Consider the following 17024-nt stretch of genomic DNA (forward strand, 5'->3'; position numbering starts at 1 on the left):
CACCACACCAGTCCAAATGGACCAGTGTGAGTTTTTTCCAGTGCCTGAAGTGGCAATCCTGCCACCGACCCGCAAGTTATTCCCTTTAAGTTGGAGGACCTCCTTATAGGGCTGGATGTAGATTAACATCATACCCAGGATGAAGCAATTAAGGTTAAGGGTCTCGCTCAAGGGCCCAGCCGAGTAGAATCACTCTGGGCATTGAGGCAGCACTCCATGCCTATCTTTGCTAGATGTTCCAGCCGTATGGCCATAATACCAGACAGAATTTCACTGAACATATGTCCTTAAAGTCCTGTTAACACTGCAGCCCTTTCTGCGTGCGAGAGGCGCTTTTTGAATTTGGGAGAATGAGTGGATCGGAGCCTGGATATGCGGCGGGAAATGGGTGGGTGGATGGATGGATGGAAGGAGATCAGATTTCAGAGCTCTGCAGCTGGAAATGTTGGGAGCCGATGCTAACACAAAATCCCAGATATTACAGAAGTGTGTTTGTGCAGAAAATAATTAAATGCAGCATCTTGTTCGCTTTTATGCCAATTGAAACGGCTACTTGACCACCTCTAACTTCAGCCAGCGGCAGTATTACGTAGTTGCAGCTCACCCTCAGGTTAGCCCTGGGTCACTTAACTGCTAAAGTTAGTCCTACTAGGATAACCAGACAGCGGGGCAAAGGAGCAACAGCTTCCTGTCCGGCTTTTATACGGGATGCGTGTGTCTGTTCGCAGCGCCTCCCTCCCGGGTCCCCTCCCCTTCCCTCCACCCCCCCACCAGGAAGCGGATACCGGCTGATCGCAGCCTCTCGGCGTCTAGCTCGCTGCATTGTACCGTGAAAGCTGGGAGGGGGGATCCTGAAGCACCAGCCCGGTTCTCCCCCTCCGCGAAAACGCACACCTTATAAAATATTCGCGTGTTTTAAGCGATTTCTCCGATAAGCTCTGCTTATCGCGCTATTTATTTATGAACGTCTCTTTTTAACACTACAGGAGGGCAGAAATGGCGGCCAACATGTACCGGGTCGGAGGTATGTCGGCCCCGATGTGGGGATTGCGGGACCGCTTTTAACGTGCGCCGGCGCGGATGGGGGCCCCGGCCGGCTTTCGGCGGGTGCGCCGGTCGGGAGTGGCGGAGGGGGAAGCGAGCCTCTGGCCCGGCGTGGGCTGCGGCTTTGCGGTGGCGGGGCGCTTCGGGCCTGGGCACAGTGCTGCCCTGGCCGCCGCTCGCCGAGCTCTCCGCCGCAGCCCTTCGCCGATCGCGTCCTCCGACGCCTCTTTGTATCCCGGCGCTTTTGTGCGCAGATCCACGGCGTTGCGGCCGAGGCGCCTGCTGATCGTGGGCGTCCCGGACGGTCCGTGTACCGACACCTGCAGAGATAGGGCCACGTTTCCCCTGTGCGGCGGTAACGGCCTGCAGGCAGCATTAAAGCGGCTCCCGAGAGACAGAAGCACCGCAGATAGCGGAGAGAGTTTGAGATAAAGTCCCGCAGATGGAGGGACGGCAGGCTTTAATGCTTTAGAGGCACCGGGCTTTGTGATCCGCAGGGGCTGGAGCTGTTAACATCGGATATGAATATGTTTGTAAATATATTTAATCGCCTGATTGTCAGGCTTAATCCCGCTGATCCGTGACAGCCACCCCCCCCCCCCCCCACCCCCGTCCCGGTGTTTTTTTTTTTTTTTTTTTTTTTTTAACATAATTAGTGACGCCAGGGGTTACTGTATCACTGCAGGGTTATGTATCATGATACTGTATCACTGCAGGCTGCAGGGTTATGTATCACGATACTGTATCACTGCAGGGTTATGTATCACGATACTGTATCACTGCAGGGTTATGTATCACGATACTGTACCACTGCAGGGTGATGCATCGTTGTGCTGTACCATTGCTGCGTGATGCATCGTGGTGCTGTACCATTCCTGGGTGGTGCATCGTGGTGCTGTACCATTGCTGCGTGATGCATCGTGGTGCTGTACCACTGCTGCGTGATGCATCGTGGTGCTGTACCACTGCTGCGTGATGCATCGTGGTGCTGTACCACTGCTGCGTGATGCATCGTGGTGCTGTACCACTGCTGCGTGATGTCGGCTGGTATGACGCGTGGCAGGCTTTGGTTATGGTTAAGACCATGTGGGTTAGGGTTTGGGTTGGCCTAGCCCTGCTGGACGTGCCGTCTGCCCGACCACTTGCGGAATGCCCCCCGGCCCCAGAGTGGCTCCAGCACACGAATGGGCCGTTTGAGCTCCGGCGTCCGTCAGCATTTGGGTCGTGCCGCCGAGCTCCTGCACCAGCCTGGCCTTTAGCTCGCCGGTGATGCTCAGTGAGCCTGAGGTGCTCAAGAATGATGTTTGGCTAAGTACAGAACTAATTGGACTCATTTTCTGTGAATTCATGTAAGAGGGTGATTGTTGGAAGGCAGCTGGGGCGGGACACCTGTGCCTGTCATGGACACCCCACAGCCTCTTATGAGTAAATACCGCTGTGACCCTCTAGCTTTCTTGTTTGCTGTCATTCTTGAAGTAACGCTGTGTATCTTTATTGCTGTTGTACTTGCGAATCCTCCTTTCCCTTTGTTTGGCTTCGGAGGTCTTTCTCAAGGCTCTCTTTTCTCTCCTTGCAGATTACGTCTTCTTCGAGAATTCCTCCAGTAACCCGTACCTGATCCGGCGCATAGAGGAGCTGAATAAGGTATGCAAAAGTATATGGGTTATTGGTATCAGCAAATGCTGCCACGTGGGGGCACAGCTACTGTCAGGGTGCCCGGCGTCATGTGCTCCTTGTGACGACGCTACAATAACAGCATTTTGAAGAGTTCTGGCTCTGCAAGCACAGGCCGGTGGTCTGTTGACTGTGGTCCTGTGACGGATATGATCTGTAACTCGCCGCTGACGACTTCCCAGCTGGAGACTCTGAGCTGGTTTTTTTTTTTGGGGGGGGGGGGCAGTTATGCTCCCCAGGGTCCGCATCCACGCGGTAACCTGATACGCAGACAGGTGTTGGGTGGCTGCCTCGCCCGCGGTCGCCATGGCTACGGCCCCGTGAGACCACGCCTGAGCATCGTTCTGTCTTTTCCCAGTGAGCTCAGTTTGCAGGTCTGACCTGTACATTCAGTCAGACGTACTGTGGGCTGTGACCCTGTCCTGTGTTCTGATTGGAGCAGCCTGGGTCACATGTGCTGCCTGTCGTTGCTTCACATCTGCTGGTTTCTGTGAGCTGGACGAAAGCTGATAAGCATTTCGGGGTGAAGCCCTGCTGGCTGCTTCGGATGCACAGTTGGATGGATCGTTTTAGTGCTTTTATCGAGGGTTTTATTCCCCCCCCACAGCATGAAGACCGTGAATTGAAACTGGTTCCTGCAGGAATGTCTGAGCACCGTGATGCCTCTGAATGTCCCTGACCTCAGACGGGGTTGATAATCACAAACTCTCTTTGGGATAGTGTGTGTGCTGGGAATGTGCTGGGTTCTGGCCGTGACCCGTGTGCTTTGTTTCAGACGGCCAGTGGGAACGTCGAGGCGAAGGTGGTCTGCTTCTACAGGCGGAGGGACATCTCACACAGCCTGATCCAGCTGGCAGACAAGCACGCAAGTGGGTGGTGTGTGTGTGTGTGTGTAGGGATGGGGGGGGGGGTGGCGTGTCCCCCACCTCTCTGACCCGCGCTTTCCCTGTCCAGAGGACCTGGAGGAGGAGAAGGCGAGCTCGAGTGACCCGGAGCTCAGCGACAAGCAGAAGCACCAGCTTCGTCACCGCGAGCTCTTCCTGTCACGGCAGTACGAGTCGCTGCCGGCGACTCACATCAGGTGCACGCACACGCATGTGCACACATACATGCTAGGGGTGGTTGTGGCCCCCGATCATGTGATGCCAACCCACCTCCTTCCCTCCCTTCTGCAGGGGGAAGTGCAGTGTGGCTCTCCTGAACGAGACCGAGTCTGTGCTCTCCTACCTGGACAGGGAGGTGCGTCGACCGAGTGGATCATAGCTCTAGGCTGACTAATGGCGGTGCAGTGTTTTGATGTGACACCCCCCCTCCCTCCCCAACAGGACTCGTTCTTCTACTCACTGGTGTACGACCCTACGCAGAAGACCCTGCTGGCCGACAAGGGTGAGATCCGTGTGGGGCCTCGCTTCCAGGCCGACGTGCCCGACATGCTGCAGGACGGTGAGTGTGTATGTGGGTGCCCCCCCATAGAGGAGACTGGCTCCTTCTCTCTCTCCATGCTCCTCCTCCTCCTCCACACTCACTGCCTCACCTCTCCTTTCCTGATGACTCTACTCTTCCCTTGACTGTCGGAGTCTTGGAGCCCATAGTTGGGGTGGAGGACCAGGTTAGCCAGTCAGCACGGTCAGTCACATCACCTGCTGTACTGGAAGTTTGGGGGAGTCCCGGCGACTGTGGGCAAGTCCTGCGTGGTTGCCCGTGGACAGTCTCCGCGGTGATAAAGATGAAATGGCGTGATTAGCTGTGCTCCATATCGCCGTGATTTTCCTGCCAGTTTCACGGTGGGACTGCGTCCTTATCCATCTGTCACATCTGCCGCCACAAACTGTGAATAATCAATGACCCCCATCCCACCCCCCCATCAGTGGTGCCGCGGGCCTCTTGGGGCTTTGTTCTCTCTTACCCTCCTGGTTTGTGCCATAACATAGACCAGAATTTCCCCAGAGTTCATCAGTGATGCAGTTTATTGTTTTTTAGGAGGATGTCTGACTGCCCCCCCCCCCCCCCCCCCCATGCTCCTTTTATGGTACTGCCCAGAGTTTTCCACTTCTGCTGTGGAAAAACGGTCTACTCCAGCAGTAATGGCTGCATGTGCCGGTGAAGCGATCAGCTCACTCCCCCCATTCCCCTGTTCCCGGCAGGCGAGCCAGACGACCGGGATCAGTCCAAGCTGGAGGTGAAAATGTGGGACCCCCAGTGCCCTCTGACGAACAAGCAGATCGACCAGTTCCTTGTTGTTGCTCGGTATGGCTGATACTTGCGTGTGCCCCATACCTGACATGCAAAGTCAATTTATTTCTGAAGTGGTGGATCTATCCCTGGGGGCCGGGCTTGGCTCTGTGAGGGAGGCAGGGGTTTCTCCTTTCTGTTTAAACATGCCTGCTGACAATTGTAGTGATGAATATGATGATGACGACGAATATGATTGTGGTGATGGTGAAGTTTGTGATGGCTGTGACGATGATGATGATGACGATGATGAAAGTAGTTATGATGATGACAGCTGACTGGATTTGATGATGATGACAGTGATGATTATTAAGGTGGTTGTGATGATGACTAATGATGAAGGTGGTTGTAATAGCTGTGATGGTTCTGATGGCGACTGATGATGAAGGCTGTGATGACAGCTGGTGATGGTGACTACTGGTTGTGATGATGGTGAGGAAGGTGGTTGTAATGACAGAACTGATGGTTGTGATAATGGTATTGACTGAAGAAGGTGATGTTGACTGATTCTTGTGATGATGGTGATGATGACTGACGACAGTGGTGATGATGACTGACGACGGTGGTGATGATGACTGTGACGACGGTGGTGATGATGACTGTGACGACGGTGGTGATGATGACTGTGACGACGGTGGTGATGATGACTGACGACGGTGGTGATGATGACTGACGACGGTGGTGATGATGATGACTGATGACAGTGGTGGTGAACGGTGGTGATGATGATGGTGATGATGACTGACGACAGTGATGGTGATGATGACTGATGACAGTGGTGGTGGTGATGATGGTGATGATGACTGACGACGGTGGTGATGACAGTGGTGGTGATGATGACTGATGACAGTGGTGGTGAACGGTGATGATGGTGATGATGACTGACGACAGTGATGGTGATGATGACTGACGACAGTGGTGGTGGTGATGACTGGTGGTGATGATGACTGTGATGACGGTGGTGGTGGTGATGACTGTGATGACGGTGACGGTCGTGATGGGCGGCGCAGGCTGACCGTCTGACTCCTTCGGGGCATCACGTGACCCTCCCATCCTGTCCTCCCCTTCCCCCACAGTGCGGTGGGCACCTTCGCCCGAGCCCTGGACTGCAGCAGCTCTGTCCGGCAGCCCAGCTTGCACATGAGTGCCGCCGCCGCCTCCCGCGACATCACCCTGGTGAGCCCGCCCTCCCATTTCTGGTTGGCCGCCCTTGCGCTGGGAAACCCATTTGTGACGCGTGCTGCCTCTTCATGTCTCTTGGGACAGTTCCACGCCATGGACACGCTGCACCGGCACGGCTACAGCCTGTCTGGGGCCATCAGCGTGCTGGTGCCGCAGGGCGGCCCTGTGCTCTGCCGCGACGAGATGGAGGAATGGAGCGCTTCGGAGGCCGGCCTCTTCGAGGAGGCGCTCGAGAAATACGGCAAGGACTTCAGTGACATCCGGCAGGACTTTGTGAGTCGGGGCTCCGGGGTGGACTCCCCACGATGTTGCTAGGATACGAGTAGGTTCTAAGGTCTTGGTAACTGATCTGGCTTGAGTGTGCTCTCTGTACCGCGAGTGTGCGGTGTATGTGGGGGCTCTGTAGTGGCCCCCCTGCTCGGCAGCCCACGAGTCACCGCCCTGCCCTTTTACTGTAGCTCCCCTGGAAGTCACTGACCAGCATCATCGAGTATTACTACATGTGGAAGACGACAGACCGATACGTGCAGCAGGTGAGGGCCGCACACCGGGGAGGGTGGACAGGGTTGGATAGGGGGGTCGCGTCATGTCATGCCTGCACACCACAGGACACTGTTTTAGATGCACCTATAGAGGGTGCTGTTGCTGTTGGGTTGGATGGGCAGCTAGTGAGATGATTAATGCTGCTCTGTGTTCATTAGAAACGGCTGAAGGCAGCGGAAGCCGAGAGCAAACTGAAGCAAGTGTACATCCCTACCTAGTAAGTGTGCCTGCTTCTCCCTCCCTGTCTGTCTCTGCCTGTGTCCTTGTTGGTGTCTCTCTCTCTGTACCTGTCTCTCTGCCTGCCTGTCTCCCTCTCCGCCTGTCTGTGTGTTCGTCTGTCTGTTTGTGCGTTGTTGTCCTGAATGTTTGCCGGGTGGTTAATATTCTCGCCTTGGATGAGTCACGGGTGACACAAGTGTTGTGTTACTGCCCTGCTGGGCCCTCAGCATGTACAGTATTTCCATTCTTGTTAAGTAGAAAACAGAAAACGGCCATTATAACGATTAGACAGGCCAGAAACTATGTGGAACTCAGTTGCCCGTCACAGAAAATGGTGCATGTTTGCACTACCTTCTCTATTGCATTGAACCCCCCCCCCTTTTCACTCTCTCAGCAAAACTCTAAATAATCTGAACTTCCCAAACTACATGTCTTGTCCTTCTGAGTTAGAGGGTCTGTCCTCTGGATATGGTGGAGTTTGTGATGTCATTGATGTGGAAGTTGTTAAAGGGCTGTGAAACCGTTTGGCTGAATGGATTGCAGACCGGTTGTTTGTTATTTAAAGCCGTGTGTCTCTGTGTCCGTGTACAGCTCGGAGAACTTGCCCTATAGCTGCTCTTCAGCCCGATCTCCTTCTGTTTTTCCCTGTGCTGCCCTCCCACTTTCTGCCCTGTAGCAACAAGCCCAACCCCAACCAGATCTCCGTCAGCAACGGCAAGATGAGCGCGGTGAACGGCGCAGCTGCACTGCCGGGGCACCAGGCGACCAGCGGAGGGCGAGCTTGCGAGAGCTGCTACTGTGAGTAAGCTGGGAAGCAGGAAGTCGCACTGGGCACTGGAAGTGAGGGCAACTGTGTTCAGTGGCCCTTAGTCTGGGCTGCTATGGTACAGCCCTGAGGATTCCTGTCCTGTCGGTGTCTTTAGTGCACTGGATGGACTGAGGAAGCACCCAGACCTGCTTATGTCTGGTTTGTGAGTGATGGTGCTGGTAGTCAGTCTAGCTAATCGTCGTTCCGTACCACTGGGTGGCGCTATGGAGCTCAGTGTATGAAGGGGGCTTACCTTATAGCCCGTGCCTTCCCAGGGCTTGTGGTGTTGCCTGGCCACCTGTCTTCAGTGACTTCAGCTTCAGGTTGCTGGGGGGTGCCGACCATCTTGCCTTCTTGTTATAACAGCCACGTGTGGCGTCTGCTTTTTGCTAATGGAGTGGAAACACTGCGAATGATGTCTGTTCTCAGCATTGAAATCACTGGTCTGGTCACTGGCCGCTTCCAGGGCTTCCGGCATGTTCCTCTCAAACCATTCACCTGTCATGGAATCTTTTAGTGCCCAATTTGAGTTACATGATCTGGCAGCTCACTCTGCCCCCCTCCCCCACAGCCATGCAGTCGGCGCAGTGGTACTCGTGGGGCCCCCCCAACATGCAGTGCCGGCTCTGCGTGTCCTGTTGGATGTACTGGAAAAAGTACGGGGGGCTGAAGATGCCCAGCCGAGCTGATGGAGAGGAGAAGGCACCATCCAGCCCCTCCCCCAATGTGAGTACCCCCCCCCCCCCCCCCCCCCGCGCCAGGGTATGGCTGACATCAGGTAGTTTGTGCCACCATTTACTTTATTATGACAAGCTCTATTGATTTCAGCCCCACCGCAGAGCTGCACCTCCATGCCAGTGGGGCTCTAGCCAGGATGAAATGTGATGTGGGGTTTGCAGTGTGTGAATGCCCCGGGCGGTGCTGTGATCCTGCTGCTGCATCACTGCGGCCCCCCCCCCGGCTGCTCCTGCTCGCCTCAGTCGGGTCCTGCTCCAGAACGCGCCTGTCGCATTCTCAGCCTGTAATCAGGGGTTCTGGGCAGCGCCTGTGCTCCTCGGGAGTCGTGCTCGCTGTGTGTGTGGCCTGGGCTCCAGGCTGTCCTTCCTGCTCTCTCTCCAACTGCACTGGAACAAAGGGGTCTTACTTTGCAGTCTTCAGGAGCCTAATGTACGTGGCGGCGAGCTCTCCCAAAGTGATCGATCCCCGTACCTCCGGGGAAGGCACCTCTCCTCACTCTCGCCGCGTGACGCACTTCTTCCGCTCCCTGTGCCCGCCCATGTGCTGATGCCCGACCTCCATCTGTGCCCGCAGGAGCCCCGGTCCCGTGCTCACGGCCCCCGCCAGTCGGCTCACCTGGCCCCCATGCGCAACACGGGCAGCCCCAAGTCCTCGGTGAAGACCAAGCAGGCCTTCCTGCTGCAGGCCACACGGCTCACCAAGCTGGCGCGTCACATGTGCCGTGACATCATCAGGCTGCGCCGGGCCGCACGCCGCCCCTTTGTGCCCATTAACTGTGGCGCCATAAAGGCGGAGTGTAAGAGCTCTTTAAATTCCTAACCCCCCCATCTCGCTGCCATTCCCTCCTACGTGTCTCATGGTTTTTTTTATTGCTGTTATTATTATTATTATTATTATTATTATTATTGTTATTATATTTTTGGTTTTTGTATTTTTTTCCTCACCCCCCCCTTCTCCAATAAAGAACGCCTGCCCCGTGTTATCTTTGTGTTCATTTTACCCCCCCCCCCCCGCCATATCTCACCTCGGAGGATTCATGCATGACACCCTTTATGTTTGGGCTCAGCTTCGGGGCTTTGGCTTCGCAGGTGGCGGGGGCACCACTGCACCACTGCATAGCGTACACCAAGGTGGCAGTGTTGATTTTTGCCAATAATCTGTCCTTGGTAATGACATGGGAGGGGTGGGGGTGGGGTGTGATGCCTATGTTTTTTAGATCAATTTGTACATAAGTAGAATGATGTATTTTATCTACACTAATCTGTATTTTGTGAGCTGCACTGGATTCAGACGCAGTGACATCCCCGCCTGCAATAGTAACACGTCTGTCCTCTGCCTTAACCTGTGAGTGAGGTGTATGCTGGGGTGTGTGTGTGTGTGTGTGAGAGAGAGAGAGAGCTTGTGCATGTTGCCTGTCAGTCTAGGGGTGTGTGTGTGTGTCATGCACATGGGTGTCACCTGTTTTTCTGGGGGTGTGTGTGTGTGTAATCGCACTTACTAGTGCTTTGCTCTGGAACCCGTCTGGCCAGAATGCTGTAATTCAGTGTGAGGTTGCCTGCTGTCACGCTGAATGCGCGGCTCTGAGTCACGCGCACAGGCAGTCGCGTGATGGTGAGGCCTTCGCATTTAGGTTAGTAGCTGGCTTTAGTCTCAGCTCTAAGTCACTCCATGAGAAGCAAACGTAGATGGCCTCCTCCCCTTAGGGAAATGAAGTCTGGACCCTTTGTAGAGGAGGGGCTTGTCCGCCATGCTGTGGTTAAATGCATTAGCAGTTGGCTTCCCCCAGGCAGGGCCCCGCCCACCGACGGCCTGGCCCTCAGCCGTGCTTCCTGTCCGCCGTCCCCTGATCCACCAGCTTCCCAATGAAAACTCTACACTGTGATTGCTGAGCCAGACGCCCCCTGACAGCAGGATAGGACACTCTCCGTGCCCTCAGGGCCCCGGTCTGTGATGGGGTTTTGCCTTGTGATGTCAGAGGGGTGGGGGTGTTCCCAGGGCGATGCTGGAACCTCATGTCGTTTTGAGGTTCTATGGTATCCAAGTGACAGGACCATCCATTCATCTCCATCCCCACTTCCAGCTCCCCCTTTTTCACTCCTCGCTGACATTCTGCCTTAAATGTGTGTGTGAGCCCCGCCCACCTTTGCCCGGGTGCCAGGAGGTGGTGCCCTCCTGACTGCCCGCCCCCTTTGTGTGACCCTCCTCTGGGCAAAAGAACCCCAAGATCAATAAAAGCACAGCTGAAAGTCTCCTTCCTCGTCGTCCTTGTCATTTCCTGTCCTTCGTGTGTCTTTCAGTCATGGTTCATGTTCCTCACCCTGGAGGCGGTGCTCATGGGCTCCGCCCCCACTACGGCTGGGGCTCCACCCTCTCATGCTGCCATTGTGTGGCGTCTCACTCGAACCTCCATCCTTCCTGCTCACAGACATCGGGGTCTCCCTGTGTACATGGCGTCGTCATCCAGAGCTGAGCCTGCTCTGCCCCCCAGCGTGAAATCTGACCTCTTTGTATGTTTTGTTCTCCCTCCACTTTATCTATGGCAGCTTCAGTACCCCTTGCCCCCCCAGTCCAGGCTGCCTGCCCACTTAGACTAGTGTGCTGATGGCGATTCACTAGAATGGGCGGGGCCAAGTCCTCCGCTTTAGCCATGAGCCAAAATCCTGCTTTCTCAGAAATGCACATGCCGCTTTGGACCGAAGCATCGGCTGCATAAATCAAAGGTAAATGAAACTCGGGATCATGCCCCTGTAACATATCAGCGTACTAATCAGTCTGCTATCCTGCTGTGTGAAGCCAGCAGGCCTGTTATAGATGGCATATGTGCTCCGTGGAAGGGGGGGCACAGTAAAATCCAAGGGGGGGTCTTGCGTGTCTCTGTCCCACTGGGCAGCTTTGGGCTCATCATCTATCCATCACCTCGATCTGACCCCCTATGCACCCCCCCCCACCCATATAGAGCCTCACCATCCCTGGATTTTTGCCTTTCGGCTGGGGAGGGACTCGCCGCTGCTGCTGAGATGCGGCTGCGGTCGCTAATGCACCGCCGGCGAGCCGGAGGGACGTGAGGGAGCCGCATCGGGCCACACGGGGGCGCTGGTGAACTCAGGGGCTTGGGAACTCAGGTCCACAGAGATGGGGCGGGCCTCGGGAAGCAGTCGACGTCTGATGGCTCTGGCTGAGAGGTGCGTGCTCGCTGCCGCCCCCCCCTGACACTGTGGCTCTGCCTTGCAGACATGTCGCGAGCCTCTGAGGGACTGGGGGCGCCACCAGCGCAGCTGCGGAGCGTGCAGAGGAGCAGCCTCAGCAGCGTGCTGCGCTTCCTGGGTGAGTCGCACGCGTACACGCCCCCCACGCTGCCCTGCGACCCCCACAGAAGGTCACTCCTTTCTGAAGATGCGTGTCTCTGTCACACTTAGGAGCTCTGGGCTCGTCATCTATCCATCACCTCGATTCATGACCCCACCCCCCCACTAGCATCTGACTCCCTATGCACCCCCCCTCCCGCCCCCTATAGACCGCACCCCCAGCACGCATCATAAACGCACCAACTGGACTTGCTGTCTGTTTCAGAGTCTCGCCCAGCCCCCAACATGACCCGGGCTCCCCGCACTCCAGGTCTCCAGGTCCCGCCCCCCCGGCGTCTGCTCTCCTCACTGCCTAGCCATGGGCCGCTAGGCATGCTGGGAAAGCGCGGATACCACCACCATAGCAGGATGGAGAGCAGTGCAGAGAGGAGGGCAGCTGCGGGCCAAGGTAAGTCCCCAGGCAAACAGACACGCCGCGTGGCCACGCTGCTCCTGCCCCGGTGGAACCTCAGCACATCCCATAATGCACCGGGAGTCTCAGGCTCACCCGACCTCCTGCTTTCTTGCAGAGAACTCGAGTCACACAGTGGGAAGCCTGTTGGTGAGTTTCTCCAGTTGCCGTCTGTGACAGAATCACCCCCCTGTTGAGGGTGACGGGGGAGGGGTTGTGGAGAGATGTATCTTTCAGGAGACTCACCCCCCCCTCCCCCCCCGCCCCCAGCACAACGGAAGCAGCAGCGGCAACGTGTTGCGTAAGCGTCGGCCCAACTGGATCGACGCCCCTGACGACAGCTTCTTCCTCGTGTCCTGGGAGACCAGGTAGAGCCACTCAGTCTCCAAGGAGACTGGTAACTGACATGATCTGCGACCTGCGCAACTGCGAAACATTCAGTGCTGGGTCTAAGGTTGTTGCAGTGCATTGTGGGTACCAAGCAGCTGAGGATCGTCGTGCTTTGATTGGCACCCGTGGTGATAATTAGTTTAAGTAGCACAAAAGGGCTAATTAAATCTCGCACAAAGTTATGTGTTACTCTCTTAATTAGTGGTGACAGCTTTTAATGGTGGAAGCGGAGCAGAGATATCCGAGTCGATTGGCCACACTGAAGAAAACTGAGATGTTCGTGTGCGTCACTCTCCAGTGGCCAGGAAGACGAAGGAATTACAGCCCCTAAGTTTAGCCTGTGCAGCTGCACGCTGTGATCTGCGTATCCAGTCTGACAAACGCTAATTCAGCATTGCTAACACCGAGTCTTTAAAATGAAAAGCAGTGATTACATTTTGGTGGGATTCTCTTTGCCTGCTGAAGTCAGAGGACCTGGCGTAACCACTTTGAAGTTACTACAGACCAAATCGGCAGTTGAATTGTAACTCTGCAGCAAATGTAGGGAGATCTTCACTAATAAATTGTACATATAGGTACTGGCATGTACCCAGTGACAGTATGTAAAAAAACCCATCCATCCATCCATCTATCCATCCATCCATCCATCCATCCATCCAGCTTCTAGCCTTTCGTCCTGGTCAGAGTCACATCCTGGACAGGATGCCTGTCCATCACAGTCACACACTCACAGACCTCAGGGGCCAATCAGAGACACCAACCAGCCTGACTGCATGTCTTTGGACTGTAGGAGGAAGCTGGAGAAGCCAGTGGAGGACCCCCTGCACAGTGAGATCATGCAGTACGGACAGTAATATAATGCAGTTTATATGATACATCTTCCTGGATAGAAGCTACATCTATATGTCTGTTCATCATTGTTGCAAGTTCAGCATCCAGGCAGAGCTGTCTGCAGCTTAGCAACAACACAATTAAACATCTGTGAATATATCCATGCTTCTAATAAAGATTCAAATGACCATAATCTATCCACTCGCCTCATTCCACACTGGAGACCTGCTGAACTCCACACGATTGACATACATTATCTGAGTTAGACCTGCACTGTAATCATGACCTTCTGTACTGATTTGCATCTTGAAGACATGCTTCCAGTGAAATCTTCCCCTGGAGAACATATGCAAACAGAAATGGATCATCACCCCCACCAAGGGAAGCTAGGTATCCTTGGGAACCACTGCTAATTATGGGCTTTTAGAGGTATAACCCAGAGATATATGACTTGATATATTCTTTTAGATGCTGCAGCCCATATCCGGAGCCTGAACGCTAATGGTCTCAATGGGCATCATCAGCCTCCATGTTCAAACCGACACTTTTCCGCTGGGCTTCTCAGAGGTCACTGGCCCATTTGTACCTCCATTTCCATCTGCATCGTGAACATTTCAGATATGGCACTCGCTGGGACTAATCTGATCGGGTCTGAAGTGATCAAGTCTAAAATGATCAGGTCTAAACTTAAAGTCCACCGGGCATCACCTGGAGTCATAGACAGCTGGAGCTACAGACCCCTAGAGGCCGAAGGCTGCCAGAGCAGCCTGCTGTTTTCTGATGTCCCAGGTAGCTGCTCCTGGTGTTTTGACCATGCAGAGCTCCACTGGATGGTGCTTCACCCCCATCTCCCCCTCCGTGTTGCTATCTGACCCCTGTTTCTTTCATGCACCCTATCTTCATGTCATTGTGTCTACCCCCCCCCCCCCATTCCCAGGGAAAAAGCACCCCCTCCCCCCATTATTAATGCTGCTTTAGGATGAGCTTTGGTATCCGGGCTCCACCAGTACAGATATTGCGCTAAATATAGAGCAGCCATCTGAAGGATGTGAGGAGAAGATGGGAGGATCGGTCTGGTCAGGAGTTGGGAGGAGCTCATTTTACATCGGTGTGTGTGTCTCTAGGGGACTATTTTCTCTGCGTGTATGGGTCACCCTCCAGGAAGCTCCGCCCCCCTGAACAGCCAACTCGTCCCACCCCCCCCCCCCCCCCCCAGAGCTTGGTCTTCTGCTTCATTTCAGTGCTTTCTCTCCCGCCTCACAGGAAGGCCCGGAAGCTGCTCTCTCGCTCCCAGCTAAGACGTGCCTGCAGGCAGCCATGTGAGCAGATCTCCCTGCGAAGGGTCCCCTCTGCTCCCCACCAGCCCCCCCCACACCTCAGCCTGAGGAACCGGGGCCCCATCGTCATTCATGACTGACCCCCTGCCCGCCACCCCCCCTGTCCCAGTGCACCGGCGACGGAACCCGATGGCCACCCCCAACGATGTCCCGCACCCATGATGTCGTCGGTGCAAAAGCAAACCGCACACTCCGCAGTCCCCAGCAAGACGTTATCAGACAAAGAGCGCCATCTGGTGTTGGAAGGCAGGCATGACAGCTCTGAGGTGCCCATTATAACTGCAGTTTCTTCACCCTGTTTTAGAAAGACTCGAGGGGCGCGGTTTGTGCGCTGTTTTTTTTTTTGACATCTTGAACCAACATTGTCACACACACTGACACACACAAGCAAAATCACAATGTATATTTAAGGGTTTTTACATTTGCTTTTTCTTAACTTCTTGTATTTTATCAGAAATGGATGAAATGAGCCCTGTTTCCGCGGTAGGTCAGTAAGGGGGTCCTTCCCCTGTAGATGTGGTATTAAAGGGTAGCGGGTCGGACTCGGGCGATGTTACGCGCTGTTCCCACTCGCTGGCGCACCCGCTTCGCGGTCATTTTCCCGGCAGAGGTACGAATCGTTTCGTCTGTCACCTCCGGTCCCTTTCTGAAGCCGCCCTGGCCACCACCAGGGGGTCAGTACACAGCCAGGCATATCTACGCAGGTATGCAGTGCAGTGCTGAAGCGAGAAACCTCCGTTTAAAGAATCGTTCGGTTACGCAGCGCTAATGAACTCTCAGAGGTCGCAGCTTTTCTGCGTCTCCGGGGCTTCCTTTATTGTACTGATCCATCCTACACCCCCGTATTTATGTTGTGTTTTCCTGTGCAACATGTTTGATGTGTAATATTCCCAAATAAAACATGCTGTGAGCTGTACGTTTGTGTTCCTGTTGCTGCGTAATTTATCATCCCATGAAAGCTTGCAGCGGAAGTGAAACGTATAACTTATAGCCTTTAACAGAATCGCTAAGGACTTTCAGTCGTGGTCTTTCATACAAATAGACCGGTGAGGCTTTTGACCTTATTCAATATTTAAGTTGCAGTTGCTCGGGTGGCCAGCAGAGGAAGAGTCACTGCACGAATCCATAGTATATAACACAATATGTACGCGTGGTGTTTTATTATGGAAACTTTGATAATTAATTAACCTGTTGAATTAATCTGACAGTTTAAATCATATAAAACCGAATCAGTCTGGGAAACCGACTAACCTTTCGTGTGAACGGTGAAGGCCTGTATCAGCTGAAAAAGTGTTTTGCACTTGTTGGACAACGACGGGGGGCGGCATGGTGGCGCAGTGGTTAGCACTGTTGCCTCACACCTCTGGGACCCGGGTTCGAGTCTCCTCGTGGGGTTTCCTCCGGGTGCTCCGGTTTCCCCCACAGTCCAAAAACATGCAGAGGCTAATTGGAGTTGCCAAATTGCCCATAGGTGTGAATGGTGTGTGTGAGTGTGCCCTGCGATGGGCACATTGAATTCCCCATGTTAAATTTTATTGGCTTGCGAGCTGCACCTGGAACTGCAGCTGCAGTCATATGTCACCAGGTATCCTAATCAGACTTAAAACAACTCGATAGTACTAAATTTAAAAACTCAATTTAGGTGATAGGTTGAGTGTAGAGATTTAACACACAAACCACCGTGATTTAAACTGAACGTGGTTATTTATAATGGAGTGAGAAACGTCTCGGTTTTAACTGGCCCGTTAAGCGCGTGGATAAATATTAGACATGATGCAGTTTCATAAGCGGCGATGCAGCGACAGTATAAGCACGGCAGTTGCAGTGCAGCAGCACGCAATGTAGCACAGGGTGCAGCGCGCCGCGCGAGACCGCCGAGCTCCAGTGGCGCAATCGGTTAGCGCGCGGTACTTATACAGCAGTGCAAGCGGAGCAATGCCGAGGTTGTGAGTTCGAGCCTCACCTGGAGCAGTATATTTTAGTGGACGGTCTGGGGTCGGGGAGGAAAAACGTCGTGTGTTAGACGGGCGAGGGAGAAGCACGACACCCGGAAAAGCCCGGTATTCGCGCCGTGGTCCGAAACGTGGGAAAGTCCCCTGACGGCGAGGGGTTTACACGTCACAGTTCTACAGCTAATCGGTTAGATTGGCATAAAATAAATTTAAACAGACACACATCTACCTTTAAAACAACACGATGGCTTCTGTAAAAATACAGTATAAATATATACGTACAAAACGACTGACCGTGTACAAGAAATAGAAGCTTAT

At 54.2% G+C, this 17024-nt stretch overlaps 1 protein-coding gene and 1 non-coding gene across 6 annotated transcripts; both read left to right on the forward strand.

Moving 5' to 3' along the window:
• Nucleotides 1-735: 735 nt before the first annotated feature.
• On the forward strand, nt 736-15670 carry mta3 (metastasis associated 1 family, member 3). Of its 5 annotated transcripts, none has more exons than XM_048987269.1 (19): nt 736-1024; nt 2621-2688; nt 3494-3587; nt 3673-3799; nt 3894-3957; nt 4044-4161; nt 4863-4965; nt 6027-6126; nt 6217-6405; nt 6591-6665; nt 6834-6892; nt 7571-7692; nt 8274-8428; nt 9014-9236; nt 11672-11764; nt 12011-12193; nt 12315-12346; nt 12467-12564; nt 14681-15670. In XM_048987269.1, the coding sequence occupies exons 1-19, from the start codon at nt 997-999 to the stop codon at nt 14832-14834; spliced, it is 2085 nt and encodes a 694-aa protein (XP_048843226.1). In that variant the 5' UTR covers nt 736-996; the 3' UTR covers nt 14835-15670. The 5 variants fall into 5 exon arrangements, with proteins under 5 accessions (XP_048843226.1, XP_048843228.1, XP_048843229.1 ...); XM_048987271.1 differs by lacking the exon at nt 14681-15670 and adding an exon at nt 13377-13698 and having other exon boundaries at nt 737-1024; XM_048987270.1 differs by lacking the exon at nt 736-1024 and adding an exon at nt 1698-2469.
• A 962-nt stretch (nt 15671-16632) lies between these two features.
• Nucleotides 16633-16725, forward strand: trnai-uau (transfer RNA isoleucine (anticodon UAU)). The gene is given in 2 exon segments: nt 16633-16670; nt 16690-16725. It is a non-coding gene; the product is annotated as a tRNA-Ile (tRNA).
• The last annotated feature ends 299 nt before the right edge of the window (nt 16726-17024 follow it).

Source organism: Brienomyrus brachyistius, chromosome 20 (genome assembly GCF_023856365.1).
Source record: "Brienomyrus brachyistius isolate T26 chromosome 20, BBRACH_0.4, whole genome shotgun sequence".
Lineage (NCBI taxonomy): Eukaryota > Metazoa > Chordata > Actinopteri > Osteoglossiformes > Mormyridae > Brienomyrus > Brienomyrus brachyistius.

Coding starts and splice junctions, on each gene's coding strand:
- mta3 (XM_048987269.1), top strand. CDS start 997: ATGGCGGCCAACATGTACCGGGTCGGAG. Junction 6,666..6,833: donor CAGACCGATACGTGCAGCAG/GTGAGGGCCGCA, acceptor TGTGTTCATTAG/AAACGGCTGAAGGCAGCGGA. Junction 6,893..7,570: donor CAAGTGTACATCCCTACCTA/GTAAGTGTGCCT, acceptor TCTGCCCTGTAG/CAACAAGCCCAACCCCAACC.